This window comes from Scyliorhinus torazame, chromosome 13 (assembly GCF_047496885.1).
Source record: "Scyliorhinus torazame isolate Kashiwa2021f chromosome 13, sScyTor2.1, whole genome shotgun sequence".
In the NCBI taxonomy this organism is placed as follows: Eukaryota; Metazoa; Chordata; class Chondrichthyes; order Carcharhiniformes; family Scyliorhinidae; genus Scyliorhinus; species Scyliorhinus torazame.
This window is the reverse complement of record NC_092719.1, coordinates 58,635,273-58,661,054: the sequence shown is the minus strand read 5'-3', so window position 1 is coordinate 58,661,054 and position 25,782 is coordinate 58,635,273. Positions and strand designations below refer to the sequence as shown.

At 44.3% G+C, this 25,782-nt stretch overlaps 1 protein-coding gene across 1 annotated transcript in view; it reads left to right on the top strand.

The window, feature by feature from the left end:
- Positions 1 to 25,387, top strand: part of LOC140387620 (uncharacterized) — a 176,173-nt gene extending 150,786 nt beyond the window's left edge. Inside the window, exons 92-103 of the mRNA XM_072470813.1 lie at positions 303 to 474; positions 591 to 823; positions 2,412 to 2,595; positions 5,185 to 5,401; positions 10,463 to 10,641; positions 16,851 to 16,920; positions 17,076 to 17,182; positions 17,308 to 17,339; positions 19,415 to 19,525; positions 21,672 to 21,723; positions 22,742 to 22,853; positions 24,258 to 25,387. Coding sequence (XP_072326914.1) covers positions 303 to 474; positions 591 to 823; positions 2,412 to 2,595; positions 5,185 to 5,401; positions 10,463 to 10,641; positions 16,851 to 16,920; positions 17,076 to 17,182; positions 17,308 to 17,339; positions 19,415 to 19,525; positions 21,672 to 21,723; positions 22,742 to 22,853; positions 24,258 to 24,423 — 1,635 coding nt within the window. The 3' untranslated portion in view covers positions 24,424 to 25,387. The remainder of the gene's footprint in view (positions 1 to 302; positions 475 to 590; positions 824 to 2,411; positions 2,596 to 5,184; positions 5,402 to 10,462; positions 10,642 to 16,850; positions 16,921 to 17,075; positions 17,183 to 17,307; positions 17,340 to 19,414; positions 19,526 to 21,671; positions 21,724 to 22,741; positions 22,854 to 24,257) is intronic.
- The last annotated feature ends 395 nt before the right edge of the window (positions 25,388 to 25,782 follow it).

Below are 25,782 nucleotides of genomic sequence, written 5' to 3'. Positions count from 1 at the left end.
CCGGAGCACCGGGAGGAAACCCACGCAGACACGGGGAGGACATGCAAACTCCACACAGACAGTCACCCAAGGCCAGAATCGAACCCGGGTCCCTGGCGCTGTGAAGCAACAGTGCTAACCACTGTGCTATCGTGCCGCCCAAGTGATGCTAAGGCTTCTTTGAATTGTTATAGTTAAACACCCAGATAAGACACACAGAATTGTCTTTCTTTTCACATGCAACAACATGAAAATGACAACAGAACGGTTCAGCTAATTGGAATGCTTGCTGATGTATTAATTTGTTTGTTATCTTTTCCCAGTGCAATGAAACATGGCGAGAGAACTGTGCGACCTTTACTTGTGTTATAGCACAAACATATGAAATTGCAAATGTTGCCTGTGAACGGCCTGTGAAACCTACATGTTACAGTGGGTTAGAACCCGTCAGTGTCGCAACTGAAAATGGCTGCTGTTCAACATGGGAATGTGACTGTAGGTACTTCTTTGATTAATTCAAAATCATCTTTCATTAAGTTCCAACAGGAAAGATATTTACATCGGTTATGATTATTAACTGAATCTTAATTGCATTTTCTTTTTCATTTTAGGCGAATGTCAAGTATGGGGAGGTTCACATTACCGTACCTTTGATGGGCTACACTATAACTTCTTTGACAATTGTTCATATGTTCTTGTGCAAGAAGTATTGCCAAGATACAATTTTTCTGTGATTATCGACAATTATCATTGCATTCCACCAAGACGCAGGTCCTGCCCCAAAATACTAATTATTAACTACAATGGAAATGTCATCCATTTTTCAACTAAAAGAAGAACAATGGTGAGTACTAATGTGTGTCTAGACATGCGGAGCAACACTACATAATTATTAGTCAGTGTCAAGATTCTGGTTTGATTCGATTCTTCTCTCATTCATTGAAGATTGATGTCTGGCGAAGCCAAAGCAGTAAATTCTGAGAACTGAGTTCGTATCTATAGCCCAGTTGATAAAGGATTCCTCTCTGTGGCAGCTTTAAGGCTGCTAGTTGAATAGAATAGTTGGGTAGCCTGAACTCTGTTTAAGTTGATGTGGGTCCATGGCCCTAATATATATGATGGGGGCTATATAGCACTAAATGCCAGCATCATCTTGAGAGGTTTGCTTCCTCTCAGATAGAATTTTTAATGGGATCCTCACACTGATTCAGCATGAGGACCTTTTGAGATCGGGTTGAATATGTGTGTGTGCAGAGTTAACTTTGTGCTGCATCCATCCTTTGCTTTTTTTCTGTATGCATATTTACTGACGCGGAAAGCCAATAATGTAGACTTTTGCAAATTGAAGCAACTATAGCAGCAAACACTTGCAGAATTAAAGCTGTGGAACAGCCCACAGAAATCGATAAACAAGGACGCTGTATGTAATTGATACTCCTTTTACATAGAGGACGGCATGGTAGCATGGTGGTTAGCACTGTTGCTTCACAGCATCCCGAGTCCCAGGTTCGATTCCCGGCTTGGGTCACTGTCTGTGCGGAGTCTGCACGTTCTCCCCGTGTCTGCGTGGGTTTCCTCTGGGTGCTCCAGTTTCCTCCCACAAGTCTTGAAAGACGTGCTATGAGGTATTTTGGACATTCTGAATTCTCCCTATGTGTACCCGAACAGGCGCCGGAATGTGGTGACTAGGGGCTTCACAGTAACTTCATTGCAGTGTTAATGTAAGCCTACCTGTGACAATAAAGATTATTATTATTATTATTAGTGCTGCTGGGAGGGAGTGGAGGAGGTGTGAGATTAAGAAAGGGTGTTGGCTGCAGTTTCTGAGTTCCAAATGGTGCTATTGGCATCAAATCAGCATTGCACACAGTTTGAAGTCACAAACTTCCTGCTCTGCATGCATCTCATGGATGTTAGCTGTGCCATACTACTGCCCACACCAAGATGATGTCTCATGTGATTGTGGCAGAAGTATATGCATGTTCATTCAACACAGTTTTTGCCGTGTAACGGCACCCGTAGCACCCAAATACCAGGTGATGCGGAGTCCAAACGCTGAGGAAAGGCTTTTACACGCAATGGGAATTCACTGCCTAAGTTGGTGGATGAGGCTGAACACAAGGTACCTGGAGCTGCATTTGAAGTGCTGTAACCTGCAAGATGAAGGACCAGATGCTGGAAAGTGAGATTAAAATGAACGGATAGTTTCTTTTTCCCTTTTTTGGCTGGCGCAGACATGATGGGTTGAATGGCTTTTCTCTACGCCATAATTTTTCTATGGTTCCAGAATTCTGTTCTTTCTGCAAAAATCTTGATTACTGGCTGACAAGACCTGATTATTATCATCGCTGTGACATAATTTGGGAATAGGTTCCTCGCAAACGGAATTGTCAAATGATTATTAACATGCTTTCCGTCAATTCTCCTGATAGGTAACTGTAAATGGAGTGGCAGTGAGGATTCCATATCATGCAAAAGGATTTAACATTACAAAACATTGTCGTGGAGTGACCATTTCTATCCCTGACATTCGAACCACTCTCATTGTTCATCGTCACAATTTCAGGATTAAAATGTCAGAACACTACTTCTTGGATAACACCCAAGGACAATGTGGTATGAAATATTATCATAATGTAAGCTACAACAGCATCAGCAACTTCTTTCTATACAGTGTCTTTAAATTAGGAGAACATTCCAGGATGCTTCACACAGCATGATAAAACAAAATATGACACCAAGCTGTCATAATATCCACTCATGTATATAATGAGATGCAGACAGGCAGTGATTGACACTTAGGATGACCAGTAAGCATACAACACAGCACAGCCAATCACCAGACAGGACACTACCACTATAAAGCCAGAGGGCACTAGGTTTCCTGCTCTCTCGGGACCCAGCTACTGAAACGGTCAGAGTCCACGAGCTAACAAGCACAAACACCATGCGGTAGCTAGTACGTCTGGTCAGGCTATTACAAGGTCACTAGTCAGATCAGTAGTGTCGACCCACAGCTGAATATGTACAGTAGTTCATCTAGTTGAATAAAACAGTGTTGGATCTTCTCCTGTGTTAGACGTCTGTTTCTAACTTCCCTGCATTGAGTGCAGTCCACATCGAACCAACCTGCCTAACACATCACAAGCCACATAAGATATTCAGTCAGATGACCCAAAACATGGTCAAAGAGGAGGTTTTAATAAGTGTCTCAAAGGAGGAGAGTGAGATAGTGAGGAGCTGAGGTAAATGGAGGAATTCCAGAACAGCTACAGGCATGACCCCCAATGGTGCAGTGATCAAAGTCGGGAATGCTCAACAGGTCAGATTTAGATGTGCACAGGTATTTCCGAGGGTTCTCTGGGACAGGAGGAGATTACAAGATTATGGTGGGAGTGGGGGGCGGGCTGCGGGGAGAGAGAATAGGGACATGAAGAGATTTTACAATACGGAAGAGTATTTGTAAATCAGGATGGTGCTTCACTGGGAGCCGATGTAAGTCAGCAAGCACAGGGATGGCAGGTGAACAGGAATTAATGTGGGCAGCACGGTAGCATAGTAGTTAGCACAATTGCTTCACAGCTCCAGGGTCCCAGATTCAATTCCCTGCTTGGGTCACTGTCTGTGCGGAATCTGCACGTTCGCCCCGTGTGTGCGTGGGTTTTCTCCGGGTGCTCCGGTTTCCTCCCACAGTCCAAAGATGTGCAGGTTAGGTGGATTGGCCATGCTAAATTGCCCTTAGTGTCCAAAATTGCCCTTAGTGTTGGATGGGGTTACTGTGGGGTTACTGGCTAATGGGGATAGGGTGGAGGTGTGGATGTTCTTTGGTAAGGTGCTCTTTCCAAGAGCCAGTGCAGACTCAATGGGCCGAATGGCCTGCTTCTGCACTGTAAATTCTATGATTAAGGTAGTGGCACCAGACCTTTGTATCAACTCAGGTGGATAGAAGGTGGGATTCTAGCCTAGAGCGTGTTGAAGAATCAGCTATAGAGGTAACAAAGGCATGATTGAGGGTTTCAGTAGCATATATGTTGAGACAAGATGAAGTCAAGTGATGATCGGCAGCCTTTGTTTGATGTGAACTTGTGGTCAGGAGCTTATCTTGGGCTTCGACATGACAGAAAGATTGTAATCTGTTTTCTGGTTTTGTTTCAAACTGTTGCCAGGGAGAGTAATGGAGTCAGTAGTTAAGCAACGGAATTTGGAACGGAGACTGAAATCAATGGCAGCAGTCTCCTCAGTATTTAATTGCAGGAAATTTCTGCTCATCCTGCACTGGATGTCAGATAAGTAGTCTAATCATTTAGCAGCAGAGGAGTTAAGAGAGGTAGTGATAAGCCAGAGCTGGGTGAAACCCGAGTAAATGTGAAAGCTAATGCTCTGTCATCAGATGATGACGCCAAGGGACAGCATGTAGATGGGACATAGGAAGTGGCCACGGGGAGATCCAAACGGATCACCAAAGATAATGGTGTGAAAGTGGGAAGAGAAGCCATTGCATGTGATACTCTGGATTGGATATGTAAGAATGGGGCCATGTAGCTGGAGACCAGTGGAAAGGCATTGGAGGAAGATAATATAGGAAATCATGTGGCTGCGGGCGGGTCAAGAAGAATGAGGCGGGATAGTTTATCTTTGTCACAGGAGCTTGTCATTGGTGATTTTAATAAATCAATAATCTGTCGAGACAGAAGGCTGACTGGAAAGGATTCAAACATGGAGTTCCAGGAAAGATAGGCATGGATTTGGGAGGTGACAACCAATTGGAGAGGAAAGGGAGGTTGGAGATTGGGGTATGTCAAGAAGCAACATCAATTACGATGTTAATTTAATGAGGGATTGCTGATTTAAAGAAGCATCGCACAGCACAATATCATGTTTTGATTTGTCTCGCAAAGAGCAGCTCGGTGCATAGCTGTAAACCTTTATGAAACATAGATTTAAGTTTGAAAGTTTCTCGGCCACATTAATGTTGGGCCGTTAGAAGGAAATTGATAAACTTGTGGTTTTAATGCTATTCAACCGCTTGTCAGCTTTTAGCGTTCTTCTCAATCTTCCCCCTTCGCGTAGCTGGAGCAAGCACTCACCTTTGATTGAGTTTAGCCTTTAAGACCTTGAGAAAAGTCAATTCCAGTTTAAATTATGACTTTGCACTAATAGTGGAATAGATTTTGCTCATTGACACAAACTATTTCCTTTGCACAGGTTCTTGTTCGAGAAATAAAAGGGACGATTGTGTAAGAAGGAATGGAAGGATCGAGCCTCTTGACTGTTGTCACAAAACTGCGCTTGACTGGAAGGTTGATGATCCTAGCAAACCATATTGTCAAGCAGCCCCTACAAACATGCCTTGTGTCTTACCTACTACCACCCCACCATTGTGTGAATTTGGGGAAACAGTATGTGATGCTATATCAGGAAAGTAAGTACTCTCTTCTGTCATTTCTTTGAAAATAAATAACAAAATCTATCGAGTTCTTCATTTCAAATAATTAAAAAAACATACATATATATTTAACAAGCCAACAAGTGTTTTTACCAGCGTTCTGAAGACAGGCTGTGAGGTGCAAAACCTTATAAGATACCGGCAGATGTCATCAGGAAGGGAGCCTGACCAATACTCCCAACAGCAGGACCCTCTGCTTTTGTAGGAACCTGCTGACTGGGAAGCAGGCAGCCAATTAAAGAGTTAACTGAACAATTACCAACCCTTCCCAAACCTTCTGGCATTTTACTGGCTTTGGGACTTGAGGTTGCTATGTGAAACAACTGCCAGGTAAAGCCATTTTGACTTTTGCCATAAACCTGCATTTGACTGAATGGTTGATGATCCGAATGAACCACAGTGTCAGCCAACCACGACAAACATGCTTTGTGCAATAACTCCTACCGTCTCATCATGTGCATTTGGGATTCCTGGGCAGAAAGGGAACCTGCAATATGGCTGCTCCTTGACCCATGGCCAGCCTCTCAGCTGTGTCACTGTTAATCAAAGTGCATTCCTCTCTCCTCAGCCTACCCTAGGACAGTAAAAAAAAATCTTACTTTGCTTTCAAGGGTGCCACGGAATAGAAGTGTCCTCTGCTTCTTCCAGCAGTCTTGGCAGTGTCCATTTCTATCAGTGACATGGCTGAATATGATCAGCTCTTTGACTGGAAGGCAAGCTGCTACCCTCGATTTGGCAACTTCCAACAGGCCACCCCATTGGTAACATGCCTCCCAGGCCTCCGCCCACTGGCATGAGGTCTGATACCGTGTTTGGTCCCCTTGGTGGGATAAATGTTTTGAAAAAATTCAGAACATACTTTTTTTAATCAAACTTTAAATTGCATAGCATGTACTTTCTAATTTGATGTAACCAATGAGAAAATGCAATAGAATTCTGTTGTGCTGGATAATTGTCCACTTTTTCACCAGTCCCGATTTTGCGCAGCCATAGCAATCGAGGGCCATTTTTGAGTGGTTCTTTGCAAATATGATGCAGCTACTCGATTCCCTTTGTGGCCTAGTCTCACTCTCTCTTCTTCCCATCTAATTGAGAGAAGCATCCAGTCTTTCTCGGCACTGGTCATGAGGCGGAAGAGAGTTTAATAACTTATAGGCATCAATTTAAAGTGTTTTTGTGATTCATTTTGGGAAGTATTATTTTGATGTTGATGACGATAACATTAATAAAACCACTGTGTTATTAATTCAGTCATGGGCACCAGTCAGAGACATTTGAAAGAAAAACTTGATATAATCCTCATGCTAACAATGTCTAAAATTTTGTTGGTTGTCTTGCAAAGCTTGCTTGGAGCACCCATGTTATTCTGAACAGCCATAAAAGTAATTACACTAATTATGTGACATAAAGAATTCATAAGTCTGCTTTACACCAATATATGAAACAACGTGAAATTCTAATGTACAATTACTTAATCCTTGTAGATATAGTCTAATATCTGCTAAAATAGTGCAATTAGGAATTTTGTACTCTGGCACCTCACAGCACAATTTAAGCTCCTGAGGGATAGTGACAGGATGGATGTGGAGAGGATGGTTCCTCTTGTCAGAGAATCTAGCACCAAGGGTCACTGTTTGTGGGATCTCTTATTTTCTAATGAGAGTCAGGTTCCGGTGGTAGGTTGAGATTGAATTTAGGGCAAAACTTGGTTAGTACAGTTTCAAATATAAACAAGAGAAACAAAAGGGCCAGAAGAGCAAAAGAAAGAGAACAATGGAAAGAGAAAAGCACCACATGTACAAAGGGTTTTATACCTGCATGTTTTTGGTGCCGCCCCTTCATTGCTTTATAATGTCTTAAACATGCTGAATTGTGACTTCTGATTGGTGCTCCATACCAGCATGTAAACTTGTATCTAAATAACTGGTTGTGCTTAAATTGTTACAATGTCACACTTGTGGTCTGGAGTCTGAAAAGCTGATGTGTTCCCACAGTATCCTTTCACACAGACTCTGTTTTAAATTGAGTTTCAATATTTCCCCATACTGTTTAAAGACAAGGGTCGCTCATTTAAGAAAGAAATGAGGAGATTCCTTTCTCGCAGAGGGTCGCGTGTCTCTGGAACTCCCTCCTTCAAAAGGCAGTGGAAGCAGAGCTTTCGAACATTTTCAAGACAGAGCTGAATAGATTTTTTTTAATGAAAATTCCCTAGCCCCCGGCCTTGCAAATCTCCAAAGGTCCACCCCTCCCATTTGGTCCAGAAATCCCCTCAACACTCTAGCCGCCGCCGGCTTCCTACCCATCCTAGACCTGGAGCGATCCAGTGCAGGATCGAACACCGTGTTAAAGTCTCCCCCCATTATCAGGCCCCCCCACTTCCAAGTCTGGGATCCGACCCAACATACGCCGCATAAAACCCGCATCGTCCCAGTTCGGATCATACACATTCACCAGTACCACCCTCTCTCCCTGCAACTTACCACTTACCAATATGTACCTCCCGCCATTATCTGCCACAATGCTCGACGCCTCGAATAACACCTTCTTTCCCACCAAGATTGCCACCCCTCGATTTTTGGCATCTGGCCCCGAGTGAAACACCTGACCTACCCATCCTTTCCTCAGTCTTACCTGGTCTGACACCTTCAAGTGTGTCTCCTGGAGCATAACCACATCCGCCTTGAGCCCCTTCAGGTGCGCGAACACGCGGGCCCGCTTAACCGGCCCATTCAGTCCCCTTGCATTCCAGGTTATCAGCCGGATCAGGGGGCTGCCCGCCCCCCCTCCCCCGCCGACTAGCCATGACCCCTCCTCGGCCAGCCACATGCCCGCACCCCACACCCGGCCCGTTCCCCACAGCGGCATACCCCGTCTCGACCCACCCCACTCGCTCCAGCTCCTCCTTGATCTTAGCAGCAGCAACTCGATCCCCCCCCCCCCCCGCCCCCCACCCCCGGCTAGGACCCATCCTATCTGGTTTACTCCCCCCATTGCACTTCCGCAAATCAGCTGACTCCTGCTGACCCCGGCCACTCCCGCCTCCCCTTCGACTCCTCCCATTGTGTGGCACACCCGCCTCTCCCGCTCCCCATTCACAGGCTCTCCCCCTCCGTTCTAAGCACGGGAAACAATCCTCGCTTCCCAGCCCCGGTCCTGCCCCCCCAGTCTTCGGCGCGGGAAAAAAATCCCGCGCTCTCCACCTACCAGGCCCCGCCACCAACCAAAACAGTGCCCAACCCGCCCCATCCACCCTCCCCAACCCGAAAGAGAAAAACACAGAGAAAAAGAATCCCAAAACAATGCAAAGGCCCCCTCCCCGAACCATAAATAGGCATAACATACCCACCGCAGTCCCCAATTGCCCATCCCGACCCTCAGTCTGTGTTCAGCTTCTCGGCCTGAACAAAGGCCCACGCCTCCTCCGGAGACTCAAAATAATGGTGCCGGTCCTCGTAGGTAACCCACAGTCGCGCCGGCTGCAACATGCCAAACTTCAACCCCTTCCTGTGCAGCACCGCCTTCGCTCGATTGTACCTGGCCCTCCTCTTCGCCACCTCCGCACTCCAGTCCTGATATATCCGAACCTCCGCGTTCTCCCACCTGCTGCTCCTCTCCTTCTTGGCCCACCTGAGCACACACTCCCGATCGACGAACCGATGGAACCGCACCAGCACCGCCCGCGGAGGCTCGATAGCCTTGGGCCTCCTCACCAACACTCTATGGGCCCCTTCCAGCTCCAGGGGCCCCTGGAAGGACCCCGCTCCCATCAGCGAGTTTAGCATGGTGACCACATAGGCCCCCACGTACGGCCCCTCCAGCCCCTCCAGGAGGCCCAGAATCCACAGATTCGTCCGCCTCGACCGATTCTCCATCTCCTCGAACCGCTCCTGCCATTTCTTGTGGAGCGCCTCGTGCGCCTCCACCTTTACCGCCAGGACTAAGATCTCGTCCTCATTATCAGAGATCTTTTGTTGAGCCTCTCGGATCGCCACCCCCTGGGCCGTCTGTGTCTCCAGCAGCTTATCAATAGAAGCCTTTATCGGCTCTAGCAGGTCCATTTTAATCTCTCTGAGGCAGCGCTGGATACCCTCCTGTTGCTCCTCCGCCCACTGCCTCCACGCTGCCTGCTCTCCGCCCGCTGCCATTTTGTCCTTCTTCCCTCCCTTCTTCTGGTCCACCACCACCTTTTTTGTCACCCCGCTCCTAGTTAAAGCCATATACTGATGAGGAGCTATTATTAACTCCTTCCCACACTGGGAAACGTCGAAAAAGTGCCCTTGGGGGCCCTGAAAAGAGCCCAAAAGTCTCGAGAGGGCTCGAAAGTCACCAATCTGCCCCAAAATGCCTGTGGAAACTCCTGAAAAAGGTCTAAGAGTCAATTCCAGACGGGAGCTGCCGAGTGCGTGACCTACTCCTCCATGGCCGCCACCGGAAGCCTCGTCCCCGCTTCTTCAGTGGCCTTGGTGAGATCTTTTCACAGTTGTTCCCTCTGCTGTTAGAATTCACTTTTGATAAAGGCCCTCAGGTCAGTTTGCAGCTTTAAGCTTGCCCTTCCCCCGCCTGCATGCTGGAAGAAGCCCTGTTTATCCTGTTGCAGCCAAATCTTTTACTGTTTCTGCCAGGCCTGGTAGCCAAAAGCCATAACATTCCTGGGGCACACTGTCAGGGGAATGTTGCAGTCTTCTTGCCACACCGGGAAATGTCAAACAAATGCCGTGGGGGCCCTGTAAAAGAGCCCAAATATCCGTTCCAAGCGGGAGCTACCGAATATGCGACCTAGCTCTGCATAGCCGCACCCGGAAGTCCGAGCTGAATAGATTCTTGATTAACAAGGGGGCAAAAGTTATCAATACACAGGAACATGTGGTTGAGGTTATCCTATTGAATGGCTGATCAGGCGCGGGGGGCACGTGGCCTACTCCTGCTCCCAATTTACATGTTCGGAATTTTATGGTTTGAAGCCTCTTTGGGAGGTAAATCATTTCAGTTTTTGTTATGTTACGGGTGTTTAAGTGGTATGTCACTCTTATTCTGCAGTGCATTCAGAAGATGCAGAAACAGGCAAGAACTTACAAACTACGTCAAGGCCTGCCAGTACGACCATTGTACGGTGAATTCGACAGAAATGGACTGTTCTAGCCTGGAAGCTGCTTCCATGATATGTAGTGCAGCGGGGATATGTGTCGACTGGAGAAACTCGACAAATGGATTGTGCTGTGAGTGCTGTGAATCTATAGAATAATCCTCAATACATATGGTTAAATAATTTATATATATAGGTGCTTCTTCAAGTGCTTTGGTATTATGTCTTGATATAGAAATGATCAGAATCGTTTCAGGAGTCAAAAACTGAGCCTGATACCGAATTAATCACCATTCATCCTACAGGCCTAGTAATTGGATGAGGGCAAAATTATTTTAATTAGGAAAGACAATGCACTGACTTGCCTCTGACCAAACTTTCCTCTCAACCTGTGCCCCTATTGGACTGAGTGCACCCAAAGTTGTGCCTGATGTGATCAAAATTGGCTAATCTCAGGTCAGTCATTATAATCGCCCTGTTGGCTCATTTGTGAGAAAAATATTTAGCAGGTGTTGTCTCCATAGGTGTGGAAGAATGTCCATGCCTTGCTGCAGGCCTAAGCATTGATGGGTACCAGATCTGGGAACATTGAGTGCTATTGTCTAAAAACATCAGGTGGAAAGCCTCCAGATCTGACCATGGGCGGCACGGTAGCACAGTGGTTAGCACTGTTGCTTCACAGCGCCAGGGTCCCCGGCTTGATTCCCGGCTTGGGTCACTGTCTGTGCGGAATCTGCACATTTCCTCCGGGTGCTCCGGTTTCCTCCCACAAGTTCCGAAAGACGTGCTGTTAGGTAATTTGGACATTCTGAATTCTCCCTCCGTGAACCCGAACAGGCGCCGGAGTGTGGCGACTAGGGGCTTTTCACAGTAACTTCATTGCTGTGTTAATGTAAGCCTACCTGTGACAATAAAGGTTATTTAAAAAAATTAAAATCCTCCTATTGTCTCACCAACAAAATTGTTTGGTTAAATAACTGTGTAAGCTTCGCCTTGCTGTACATTTGTGATGATGGGGTTTGACCCCTGAGGCTAGTACATGTGAATGAAAACAGTACCCATTTTATGCACCACAAGAAGAATGGGCCAAGATTATATGGGCCTGACAGTGTCTTTCCTGCTATTTGGAAAACTGGTAAAGAACCCCTGTCAGTTCCGTGGGGGCGACCCATTAAATTCCTTGGCCACTGTTTGACCTTGCGAGGAATCTAGGACGCCAGGGGTGGAAATCCCGCCCGCTGAGAGCTGCCAGCCAATCAAAAGCCAGCAGATCTTCATTTCCTGTATCACCATTGAGAGTAGTGGCAGCTGCCCCCCCCCCCCCCCCCCCCCCCCACTGCTGTGGAGTTCCAGCAGGGAAAGTTCGAGTGCAATTTGGAGCAGAGGTTTGACCTATTGGGGCCTGGTTGAGCTTTCTAAATGGATGCATTTTACACTGGAGCTGGGTCATAAAACTTCTGCTCACAATTCTGTAGAAGACATTGAGAGTTGGGTAAGTCATTATCATTTGTATTTTCCAGTATTGGTTCCCACAGGCACATGAGGGATAATTGAGCGGAAATTGGCATTTTTCTTGTCTCAGTGGAAGAATACAGAGTTGGACAAGAAACTCAAACAGTTAAGCGTAGACATTCTGTCGCCATTGTTGGGGAAGGGGTGCTCCAAGCTTTCTTGCACTGTGAATCTCACTTACGCAAAGAAACGCAAGACTTGTGAGCATGTTGAGGCCTTCAAGCCCCTCGTTGGACCCTCTGTTAATGTAGTTCATGAACACTCTTTGTTAACATGGGAGCTGAGGAAGAAAAGGAGAATATTAATCATTATGTGATGGTACAGTAATGTCTAGTTTAGTCTTGTGAGTTTGGCCTCACCAGAGATGAGGCTGTCTTAAAAACAAGAGATCTAGCTGTGAGGGCACAGCAGCTGAGAAGAAAAGCTTGCTCTGAAGAATGCTATGTGCAGAAGATCTGAGATGACTAATCAGTAGCTGAGACATACTGACAGGAGAACCTACGAGACTTGCAGAACGACAGTCCAGTTCTCCCAAGCACAAGGCAATGATGAAATGATTTCAGATGGGCCAGCAGAAAGATCAAGGTGAGAGTAAGGATGTAAGTACTGTGGGGGAACACCACCACAAGAAAGAAAAGAAAGCATGCCCAGTGTGTGAAATGCAGTACTCCCAATTTGAATGACTTTTCACAGCAGTGTTTCGCTAGAAAGTAGGTAAGTAAGTCGATAAGGATAGCTGCTGGAGGGATTTGGACAATGATTCTTCTGAATCTCTCCACACTGAGAACAGGTCGGCATCGTCAAGTGGAGTGTAGTTTTTGAGTGTTGGAATAATGCCTGCAGAAATGGAACATAAAGCTGGTGGAAATTGTCAGATAGTGGAACATTTTATTGGCCACAGAGGAGTCCAAACAAGAAAGAAAACTGGCTTATTGCAAAGTAAACCATATACGCAGTGCAGGTCAGACCCCAGTCGGGACTACACATGCTCGGCTCTCATCTGGGACAGCTTTTATGTTCAAATCCATTTGCTCCATTGATGGGCCTCCGCCTCTCAGCTCATATTCAACGAGGCTGACGGGAGGATAATTGGTCCATCCCCGTAGGTCACGTACGAGTTATAACAAACATCACGAGCTTCACAGGTTTCCGTGAAGTTTTTAAAGGTAACCTGAATATAAACCTATAGAATATAAAGTTGTTGCTCCATGATGGAATCCCAAGAGGGAAAATTAAAATGAGAGACCAATACAGTGGAAAGAAAGAAGAAATCAGTTGCAAATAGAGGACACCAAGCAAACTCCCCTCATCTCATCTACAACAAGTTTACAGTATTGGACTGGTAACCCTCCGCATAGCGAAAGAGAAATATCCCAAGCATGCAACTGTCATGACTGAAAAAGTTAAAAACAAAATCTGCTGTATATAAGGACGAATCTGAAGAGGAAGGCTAAAAATAGTGGCATGGTAAAAGTTCAGGCAGATGACAGTAATGCCGATGAAGGTGATACGGATGAAAATGAAGAAGCGAGTGAAGATGAGGAAGAATTTGGGAACGAGGTGCCCAGGAAAACTGGAGAGAGAGAGAAAGAGGCTCAAAATGCATTGACACCAGCTCAGAAGCAAAAGGCTGGAAATGATGCATCCTTTACGCTATTTGTTAGAAACATGAAGTGGAACTAAATAAAGAACTAAATCCTGAATGACTTCTTCAGAAGAAACTTTCAGTCACAAAAGTCCTATTTATAAATAGCAGGAAATTCAGTGACATAGACCCCGATCTTGAGGCCCCATTAGCCATGGCCGCAACACTGTAATGGCAGTAAAATTTTGCAAGTGGCCAGAAAACCGGTTTGCACCAGCAAGACCTCCCTTTGACATGTACCCTGCTCCACCGCGTAATCCGGTTCTTGCCCAGAAAGGGCGTGGACCTGATTTCCATATATTTTAATACATTTAAATGTAATTATTGGGCTTGACGCCATTGTGACCGTCACGATGCATCCTCCCCCCGGTGGCATCACGGCACACGCCTATGTTCAAAAGTGAAAGCCAGTCGTGATGAGCATGCTGGTGGACGCGGTGATGCCTGTAGGTCCCAGACACTGCGGGGCAAAGCTTGGGAGTTGCCCCCAGCACCTTGGCAGTGCCACGGGAACAGGATCAAAGGGGAAGTGCCGAGTGGGCTCTGGAAGGGGGGGGTTTATCCTCATCCATGGGGGGGGGGGGGTTACCCTTTTCTTTGGTGGTGGGGAAGAGGGGAGCCCCGATGCCTGAGGAGGGGGGGGGAGAAAGGAGAGCTCTGATGTCTGCGAGGTGGTGGGGGGGGGGAAGAGCCCCGATACATGCGAGAGGGTGGGGAAGGGAGGGCCCTGATGCCTGTGAGGATGGGGGTGGAGGAGGGAGAACCCCGATGCCTGGGGGGAGGGGGGGGCAGTGAATGAGAGCCCTGATGCCTGCAAGGGGGCAGGGAAGTGGGGAGAGTCCTGTTGCCTGAGGGGAGGCAGGGGTGGGGAGCGCCCTGATGCCTGCAAGAGGGAGGGAGAGAGGAGAGCTGCAATGCATGCAAGAGGGTTGCCCCAATGTTGGCATTGTGGTGGGGGAAGGGTGTGCCCCGAAACTTGTCTGGTCATCCTGACCTCCATGTGGGGGTTGGTCCCGATCTCCATGGTGGAGAGGGGTGGGCCTTAAATTTAGCTTTGAGATCAAGGTGCCCTTTAAAAACGGTGCCCCAATCTCAGAATCTTGGCTTTGTTGGTATGTTTTGACCCCACCCCTCCAGCTGACCCTCCCCAGCACTTTGAAATTGCACAGACTGCTGTTAAATCTGGAGAGAAAAGGTGACTGTAAAGTTGGTGAGTTTCACGTGATTGTTCTCAACTAATCCAACACTGCAATTTTGAAAAAATTGCATCCTTGGACCTTGAGAAGAGCAATCAGAAAGTGAATTGGAATTGAATGGAACCCTTGGAAATTGCAGTAAAATGTGACAAAGCACATGGAATAGAAAACATTGCGGGTAGCAAAAGAGAAAGAGGCTGCAGGACCTTGTTTTTGAAAAATCGCTAATTTAAGATAACTCAAGATGGCCTCAAACAGAATTTTGAGGATGCTATTGACATTAGAATACCTGCTTCTCAGGATGGTTCAGGGACTTGGTGCATTGCGTCTACTGACTGAATTTGAAAGAGAAGCAGCTGCAGATACAGCATTGGAACAGATACAAGGCAGTGAGGTTGAGCACAGGGACATTGTTATCAATCTCACTGACGATAAAGAGTAAAAGGTGGATAAACGCAACTAAATTCTGATACATTCCTTGTAAATAACTTGGTCTATTCTGCAACACAAGAAACCCATCAAAGTATTTGTGAAAATCTTCATTGATCAAATCACCAGTAAAGAACAGCAGACCAAAAGTATTTGCATGTATTAAATTTGAACCTTGGAATATTGCGCACAATTCTGGTCGCCCCACTACCAGAAGGATGTGGAGGCTTTGGAGAGGTTGCAGAATAGGTTTACCAGGATGTTGTCTGGTCTGGAGGGTGTTAGCTATGCAGAGAGGCTGAATAAACTTGGGTTGTTTTGATTAGAACGAATGAGGTTGAGTGGTGACCTGATAGAGGTGCACAAGATTATGAGGGGCATGGATAGAGTGGATGGGCAGGCACTCATTCCCAGGGTGGAGGAGTCAGTCACCAGGGACATAGGTTTAAGGTCCATGGGGCAAAGTTTAGAGGAGATGTGCGGGGCAGGTATTTTTACACAGAGGGTGGTGAGTGGCTGGAACAGGTTGCCAGGGGAGGTTGTGTAAGCAGATACATTAACGGCGTTCAAAAGGCATTTCAGTAAATACATGGATAGAAGCGTATACAGGGATACGGCACTAGGAAGTGCTGAGGGTTTTGGCCAAGGGTGGTATCATGACCGGTACAGACTTGGAGGGCCAAAGGGCCTGTTCCTGTGCTGTATTGTTCTTTGTATCTCTAACAAAGCTACTGTGAATCGCAGCAGGACAGAAAATGAAGGGATAGCTGTGAGACTGGATTTCAGAAAATGAGGACATAGAATTGGTGATGGTCCCGGCAAGAGATAGGGCTGGATTTAATGAGTGTTGTGATTTAATGAGGTGACGTGGACCCGTTCCTCCAGCTCAAAGATCACAGGGTGCCCACCTACTCCAGGCAATGACTGATTTGGCCATGAATTGAGTTGAGGCAGAACTTCAGCCTCTCATGTCAAGGCAGTAAAATGATGCAGAGAGTGTAGTTGCATACTCCCACCTCGTGCTACGCTGAACTGCATCAAGATGAACATGGGATGGAAGGCCAATGCTTTGGGTCTCTGCTTCTTGCTTAGCTTGGCACTTGCCACATCACTCTTCTCTGTGGTAAAGTAGAAATAAACTAACCCCAATCAAATTATACATGAATAATTAGAGTAAAATTATGAAAGAAAGAAATTAGTAGAGAGTTAAAAGAAAATGTATAATCCTCCCTTTTCGGAAGCTTTAAATGAAGTCCTGCATAAGAGCTCTACAGCTCAAGTGCATTAGGCTCCAGAAAGAAGCAGTAAATAATTCATTTTTAAAGAGCTGTTCCTTTAGTCAAAAATACTTATGATTCTTTTCCAGTGTTCAATAGTGATAAAAAATTGTACTCAACTTTAAATGCAAAATGCATTCCACCTGGGGGCAGGTATGTGCTCAGCACCAAGTCAGTTTATTTCATTTAGAATTTTTATCCAACCAGCCTAACTGCTTCTGACTGCCTGTGAAGACTTTAATAACGTGAATATTTTGAAAATTTTGCCTATTTTTTACTTAAGCCTTCAACTGTTCAAGAGGTTTCATCTACAGCGCTTGCTCCAGATTCAATCACAATTATTGTAAGGATGGGTAAGTGTTTGTCAACCAACTACTTTTCATGATAGATCTTTATATTTTGAAGAAATGCTTTTGATAAACGCTATTTTTAAAAAAATCATTATAATTTCCTTCATTACTATAATATGTGAATAAGCATATCAAATAACAACGATCTTTATTTGCAGCGAGAAAATAAATGGGGAGAGATTTGCTGAGCGCACCGAAGGCTGTTTCTGCCCAAGTGAAATGATGCTATCTGAAGATGGGACCCAATGTGTTCCGTCATGTACTAGTGAGTTGCTCTGTTTGTACAAAATATGTAATTATTTGTAAATTACAGTTAAAACGTCAATAAAAACTTTGCACCACTGGCAAAGAAACAATCATTTAACAATATGACAACTTTTGTTTCTGCAGGATGCAAAGACCTTTCAGGGAACCTAAGACATGTGAGTGCCTCAGCTTTATTGCATTACTGATTTCTAGCTTTTAAAGCAAGCTTCTCTCCTGTGATGACAATGTCTTGCATTAGAGCAGAATTTCACTCAGCATTCTTAGTAAGATACTCAAAATTCTTTCAGCTGCAATCTCTTTAAACATTTCTCTGGATTTTACCATTCTGGGGCCACAACATATATGTAAAATCTCAACAATTCAAACTGTAATATTAGGCAGTAATATGGAAAACCTATTCCAATTGTACAATATGCTTTAGACTGTTGCAGCACTGAAGGAGGTCATACGGTTGATCAAGACTGTGCTGTCTCTTTGAAAGAGTTAGCCAATAAGTTCCACTTCTTTGCTCTTTCCCCATAGCATTACAACATTTTCCTTCTCCAAATATATAGCTAATTCCCTTTTTAAATTGAATCTCTTTCCATCACCCTTTGAGATCACGCATTCTAGGTCAAAAGAATTTATTGCATACAATATTTTTCCTCGTTCTGTTGCCAATTATCTGAAATCTATGCGCTCTGGTTTACTGATGTTACTGCCAGTGGAATAGTGCTTCCTTACCGGTTGTATAAAAACTCTTGATATCTTATTAGTGTATAGTTATACTGTCACTTTTGAGTCAAAGGACTGCAGCTTCCACTATGGGGAGACAAAAAGTTGAGAATTTAACCCGGCAATCAACCCCCATCTTCTTCCAGAATGAACAGCCATGTATGTGTATGTGTGAGTGTGCGTTTATCTCTGAACTGAGTCCCTAATGCAAACGTTTACCTAGATCTGCCATTTCCTCGATCATTGCACATTGAGAAACCCCATGGTGGAATTCCTAGTTTGTGCTGAATTATCTGATTTTAGCCCAAACAAAGAGGAAAAAGTGGTATCAACTGGGATTATTGGCATTCATGATTATGATCCACTTCCTTCATTCTGGGAAATGCACATGGTGGAAATCCATGCAAGGCAGGTTCTCACTTGGCTGCAGTGGTGGTCCGGTGATTGTTTTGCTGACATGGTGGCACAGTGGTTAGCACTGCTGCCTCACAGTGCTAGGGATCCAGGTTCGATTCCGACCTCGGGCGACTGTCTGTGTGGAATTTGCAGATTCTTCTTGTGTCGGCGTGGGTTTCCTCTGGGTTCTCCTGTTTCCTCCCACAGTCCAAAGATGAGCAGGTTAGGTGGATTGGATATGCTACATTGTCCCTCGGTGGGGGTACGGGGATAGGGTGAGGGATTGTGCATGGGTGGAGCACTCTCTCGGAGGTTCAGTGTAGACTCGATGGGCCCAAAAGCCTCCTTCTGCAATGTGGGGATTCAATGATTCTATGACACACACTGCTCGGGGGACACAAAAAAAAAAGGTTTCTTCTGCAAAGGCTCTGAAACCAGGACCAAAGGTGACCTTTTTTTAATGACCAGGAAACCTGCGGTAGGAAGCAGAAAATATTCATTTAATGCAACATAAAGTCTGCCCTTCACAGTCCCCTTGGGACAACCGTCATGCTGGTCCCTGCTCGGGCCGGCTTTTGTGCACTACTTCTGTGCCCCAGCTGGGTGGGCCTTCGCCCACTGTCGAGGAAGCTCGTTCTCCACGAGACCCTTGGGGAGGCTGGTTACAGTTTCCCCATGGGTCTCATGGGGGTTATTACACTTTTAAACAGGTGAGGCATATACCCATCCATGCCAGCTTGCTGCCATAGCAATGGACCTTTAGCACCTGTAGCTTTTTCAGAACAAAATGCAAATTATTTTCAGAGAATCCTGGCATTTTATCAGCACGTGTTAAATCAAATCTCTATATCACTATTTCATTTTTCAGAATTCAGCAGGGGTTACTGGATGAAAAACAGAAGCAAGAGACTTTGGTGATTTGGCCTTGCAACGCAGGGCCATTGAGGGAAATTGTAATGTTCCAGGACCTCTGCCAGCTCTGATTGGTTATCTTAAGGGACACTGGGCTGCATGACTCAACTGCCTACTGCCATAGCTCACTGAACCATTTGGAAGGGGCTCCTAACTTCTTTATTTTATAACTACTTATATATTAATATTTCTATACTTTCTTTGCCAGGAGGAAGAAATTTGGTCTCATCCCAATGATACATGCATCCACTACAGATGTACTGAAGGTGTGGTTATAGAGACGCAAATAACATGTTCATCGCGTCCAAACTGTAACGAGGTTCGTCCAGTCCTATACTTGGATTTTAGCACTTTCTCTGTGTTGCAGTGTGTTATGACACGGAAATATTCATTTATTTTCTGTAATTCGTATATACATGATTAACTGATCATCAGAGATATGCTTAGAAGAGCAGTAAAAAGAAAAACAATCCTGAATTAGTATGAAAATATTCGACCCTTCATGAAGAGAACTTTTAAATTGTGCTCTTAGTTTTAAATAAGGATTGGGTGGCACAGTGACAAGTTATCCTTTCAGATTTGAGTGGTGCGATCAGGCATCAAACTGTTCTTTCATCTCGGTAGCCAGGGTTTTAATTCAGCCCAGGCAGGTGCTGCCTCCTTCTGTTTGCTGTCAGCATTTAAACAAAGTAAGGTTGGCCAATCTCAAGACAATTGTTCGCAATACCAAACTGTCTTTTCAGATTGGAATAGAGAGATCTACGCCTGAATGTGCCATATTTGATGTGGGAGAGTCCTGGGCTGAGTCCAGCTGACTCTGATTTTTTTTTCATCATTTCATGTGAGCATGACTGGCTGGGCCAGCATTTATTGTCCATCCCGAACTGCCCTCCATTTCAGAGGTATTTTGAGAGTCAACCACATTGCTGTGGATCTGGAGTCACATTTAATAAGTAAAGTCGCCACAATCCCAGTAGGCTGCTTTTCCCCTTTGAGGGGGAGAGCTGACTGGTGGTGATTTAACTTGAGGATCACCACACATTAGTCGAGAGGCAAGGTTGAGAAGGAAGAGCCTTCATGAAAAACCTCAGCTGATTCAGCAATTAAACTCATGCTGTTGGCCTCGTTCTGCATCATGAAACAGCTGCCCAGCCAACTGAGCTGTTACATGTAGTCACATGTTGACTGGAGCAGGTAAGACTTCCTTCCCTTAAGGCCATTAGTCATCCAGGTGTGTTTTAACTACAATCTTCAATTTTAACTCAGGTCTCTGGATTATAAGTCCGGTGGCAATACAATTGTACCACCTCCCTACAAGTGAATGACAATCTGCTCGGTCTACCAATTATTGAAGTTCATGGAAACTGATTTCAGTCATCTCAATTCAAGTGGCATGTAACACAGTGGTTAGCACAGTTGCTTCACAGCTCCAGGGTCCCAGGTTCGATTCCCGGCTTGGGTCACTGTCTGTGTAGAGTTTGCACGTTCTCCCTGTGTCTGTGTGGGTTTCCTCCGGGTACTCCGGTTTCCTCCCACAGTCCAAAGATGTGCAGGTTAGGTGGATTGGCCATGCTAAATTGCCCTCTGTGTCCAAAAATGTTAGGAGGGGCTACTGGCTTATGGGGATAGGGTGGCAGTGTGGGCTTTAGTAAAGTGCTCTTTCCAAGGGCCATGCAGACTCAATGGGCTGAATGGCCTCCTTCTGCACTGTAAATTCTGCACTGTAAATTCTATGATGATTCTGATCATATGGCTTCACAATAGCAAACTAACCACAATGTTCCACATATCAGTACATCATTGCAGTAAAGGGTGATTCTGAAAATGGGTACATTGATGGAATTGGAAAAACATTTCCACAGTATTTAACCCCCATACTGAGCAGGAACTCTTCAGTGCTAACACTGGCACGAGAAGTACCTACCTTGGTGCAAAATTGACTAAAGATGCATATTAGAAGTCACTGCCCATATGATATGTGATCAGCTGTGTTAAAGAAAGATAAAATTGAAATCAAATTCCAAAATGTAATCAGAATTTTTTGATAATCATCAAGCATGACAGGAATGACTGCAGAATTCAAATGAAAGAGACACAGATTTCAAATGTATTTATAACATGGAAATAGGCCATTGGCCCAAAGATTTCATGACAGCATTTACCCCCCAAGCAGGTAAACAATTCTAGTCATGGTTACCCACGCTCTTCCTATTTCCCTTCAATATCCTAGTATTCACTAATGTACATGAAACAAAGATTCCTGTATTTACCTTCAAATCAAATATGTTTGAGGAAATGTGATTACTTGTTTCAGTGACTGGCTGGCAAATGTAACTAGAATTTATTTATAACCGTTATCTGCATTTACTACCTAATGTGTGCATCGCATTCAACACAGTACAACCTTCATAAAAATTGATATATAAATTTCACATCTGGTAATTCAATATTTTCTGTGTGTTTAGTCTGACAGAATTTGGGACAAACATCACTGCTGCTATTCTTGCCGTGTTGCAGGTAAGTGCTTCATTTTTGTGTTTGGCTATCTATTCTTCCCTCAACAGCCTTGTTTCTGTGGCTTTGCAGTTCAACATCTTTATTTGAATTCCCTAACTTACAAAGGTGACGATAGTTCAAAAATACTTCATTTAGCTCCAAACTGCTTTGGGATTGACTGAGGTCATGAAAGATGTTCTTAGACTGCAGCTTTCCTGCCCACTGACAGGTCAGATGATGAAACCAGGATGAAGTAATTATGCCCCAGAACATTCAGTTGGCTGATCTGAAAAGTGTTGGAGAAACAAAAAAATACTTTGACAATTCAATTAAGTTAAACAAAGCATTTTCACCTCCTGGCTCTTGAATTGAAATTTTCACACAGGTCTTGCACATCAGACCCATGTTGCATTATGCTTAAAGAGCTGATGTTGTGGTTGGTCACCGGGCCAGTAGCACATATCACCAGGCAGAACTCCTGCCCCGTTGGCATTCTGACCTCTGCACAGACCCATGGGAAATTGAGGGATTCTTTTGAAGTAGTAATGCAGCTCTTGGCTTCATAAACAAGATTCCTATTCCAGCCACAGTAGTACAAAAAATATATTTCACGTGTACATCAATCAACAGGTTCATCATTGTTCAATGATTTCCTTATAGGTGGAAGGTTTACCTTATTTTGTGATAGCAACGAAAAACCTTATGAAGCTTTCAACTACCTATGTCTCTTGGGCTGGATTCTCCCATCCTCCAGCTGCATGATTCTCGCCGGCGCACCACTTGTCAATGGGATTTCCTATTGAAGTCACCCTACACCGTCAGGATACCGCGGGTAGGGGTGCGCTGCTGGCTGTAGAAGTGAATCGCAACAGCCGGAGTATTCTGGCTCTTCTATCAATAGCTTCAACGTTTTATTCTTTACAAGGAAGAAAGCCTGTTGCTGCCTTCATCTCTTACATCCATTTATTTGATCAGTCTTTCATAATGTATCTAAAAGTATTTTGGACATATTCTGATTGATTTCTCCCAATTTCCACAGTGAGCGATTGTAAGAAGAAAACCAAACTGCTTGAGATCAATGTGACTGGTTGTTCAGCAAGCGTTCAGCATTCTGTGGCATACTGTGAAGGAAATTGTAATTCATTTTCCATGTAAGTAATATGATTGTATATTTTTGTTGTATTTTAAGCAGGGTAGACAATCAAACAAAAAGGCAAAACAAGCTCGAAAAATGCATAGAGTCAATCAGTGCTATCGTAGCGAGTGGTCAATCAATGGGCCTCTACACTTCTAACAGATGCAAAGCTTATTGGGAGTGGCACAGTGGTTAGCACTACTGAATCACAGCTCCAGGGAGCCGTGTTCAATTCCAGCCTCGGGTAGGACTGTCTGTGTGGAGTTTGCATTTTTTTGCCGTGTCTGCATGGGTTTCCTCCGGGTGCTCCAGTTTCCTCCCACAGTCCAAAGATGTGCAGGTTAGGTTGAATGGCCATGCTAAATTAAAAGGTTAGTTGGGGTTACTGGACTACGAGGATAGGGTGGAGACGTGGGCTTAAGTAGGGTCTCTTTCCAAGGGCCGTGCAGACCCGATGGGCCGAATGGCCTTCTTCTGCACTCTAGGGAGTCTATATTAATAGAAATGGCATGGGAGGATGGATAGAAAAAATGAACCAGTGAATTGAATGACTATTGGATAATGTTACCGATTATCTCAATCAAGCGATGAAAGGAAAGAGACCTTTCATGTTTGTTACACGTTTCTGAGTCATTCTGGATTATTCTCTTGTTAATACTGTTTGTCCACATTCCACACACAGGCATAATGACAAAGGCTACGAACCTCATTTCATTACTTGACGAAATTTCTTCTAAACATTTGTTTTTCTTTCTCCACCTTTACCTATTAGCCCGATAGATAAAGGAACATTTCATGTCTTTTTATGAATAACCATGCATTAATCCATGTTAAAATTTGTCATTTTTTAGTCCATTTTTATAATTGGTCCAAGGGTCTCTGAAGAAACCCACGGGTGGAATTTAGTGTGCAAAATCAGAAAATGTGTTGCTCTTCTCTGCAGCTGCCATTGGGAATTTCCTTCCTCCCATCCCTTGTTTTTCAAGGGAGTTGGGAGCAGCTGGGCCCAGGAAAATGGTTGAACTTGGATATTACCTATTCTTTCCAAGGACCAATAAGGGATGGGCAGTACCTCTGATAACAGTGGCAGACAGCATACTGGAGGCTTTTATGGGAGTTTTTGAGCACAGTAGTGGTCATCCAGTGATAGTAAAAACCGATCAAATTTGATATATGGGTATAAGACCAACTTTACGCATGTTTGAAATCGTCTCATTTTTTTATTCAGGAGAATGTTCAATGTGTTACATTTAAATGTATTGCTATTTAGTTGCAATTGCTTTCATGTATTTCATGTATTTGTGATGTATTTCACAATGGGGAACTGCCTTGATACCATGATGATAGCTTTGCGTGTAAAATGGCTACTTGAACATGTTAACTTGACTGAAGTCTTCACTATAATCTGGTTATTTTTCAGGTTTAATCCCGATTTAAATGCCATGCAACGCAAATGTCAATGCTGCATGGAACATGAAACTGAGAGAAAAGTTGCAAGTCTGTCTTGCAGGAATGGAACAATTCAATCATACTCCTATATTTCTGTGAAGTCATGTAGATGCAAAATGTGTGATAATTATGAATAAAGTTGCACTCACAGAGCTAGTCAACCGAATTTTACAGCATGAATTGATCTGAAATCTAAAAGTAAATTTGGAATTTCAAGCTATTTCTTTTTCTTTATAGCCTCTATTTGATTTAGTTTTATTTGGTGGTAATATGTTGTGAAGTACCATTTACCTCTAATTTGTTTCCGAGGCTGCTTAAAGGGGTCAGGGAGGAGATAACAGATGCTTGAGGATGATTTTCCAAACCTCACTCGAGATAGGGGAGGTACCAGAGGACTGGAGAAATGAACGTGGTTCCATTGTTTGAAAATGAATCAAAAGAAATGCCAAACAATTATAGGCCAGTTAGCCTTACGTCGGTGGTGGGTACATTAGTAGAATCAATCCTGAGAGATAGGATTAACTGTCACAGAGAAAGGCATGGACTAGTCAGGAATGGTCAGCATGGATTTGTTAAAGGAAGGTCTTGCCTCACAGATTTGATTGAATTCTTTGATGAAGTGACAAGAATGGTTGATGAAGATGGTGCAATGGATGTTGCGTAAATGGATTTTAGCAAGGTTGGTCAAAAAAGTAAAAGCCCATAGGATTCATGGCAATGTGGCAAACAGGATAAAATGCTGCCTTATAACAGGAAACAAAGGGGAATGACTGATGGATGCCCTTGCGAATGGAAAGTTTCAAGTGGTGTTCCACAGGGTTCGGTGTTGGGGCCCTGACTGTTTGTGCTATGTATTTAACGATTTGGACGTGAACTTGGGAGGCACGATTGGGAAATTTGCAGATGACATAAAGATTTGCCAAGTAGTGGATAATATAGAGGATAGTAATAATCTCCAAAACGATATAGATGGGTAGGTGGAGTGGGCTGTAACTTTGATTCTACTTCAGTTTGCCTATGGCATTGTAATCATTTTGTAACTTGTCTTCTGTATGTTGCAAACTATTCACTTTTAAAATCAATAAAGTATTTATGAATCTATGTAATTTGTCCTTATTTGTCATATTTTCCCATTATATCGAATTCATATTTATGTAAAAGAAGTGTGTAATTTGATTACAACTTAACACATTTGCTCTACGCACTTAACTATTGTGCCAGTTCTCCAACTTAATGCTGTAATCAAGCTTGCAGATGTTCCCTGTTATCTGACTGGGAAGATGGTTCAAGTCTGTGATCAATTCCTCCCAGTCTGTGCTTCTTATCACACTTTTGCTGACCCACCCTGTGAAGGTTTGTGAGTGTTAGTTCGGTTCCAGAGTACTACACCCATCATGCTGAGAGAGAGAGCTCTAATACGGCTCTTGTCTACTATTAAAGTTGTTAATGCTCACCTTAATATCAATTTTATCAATTGTTTTTTAAATTTATAGTAC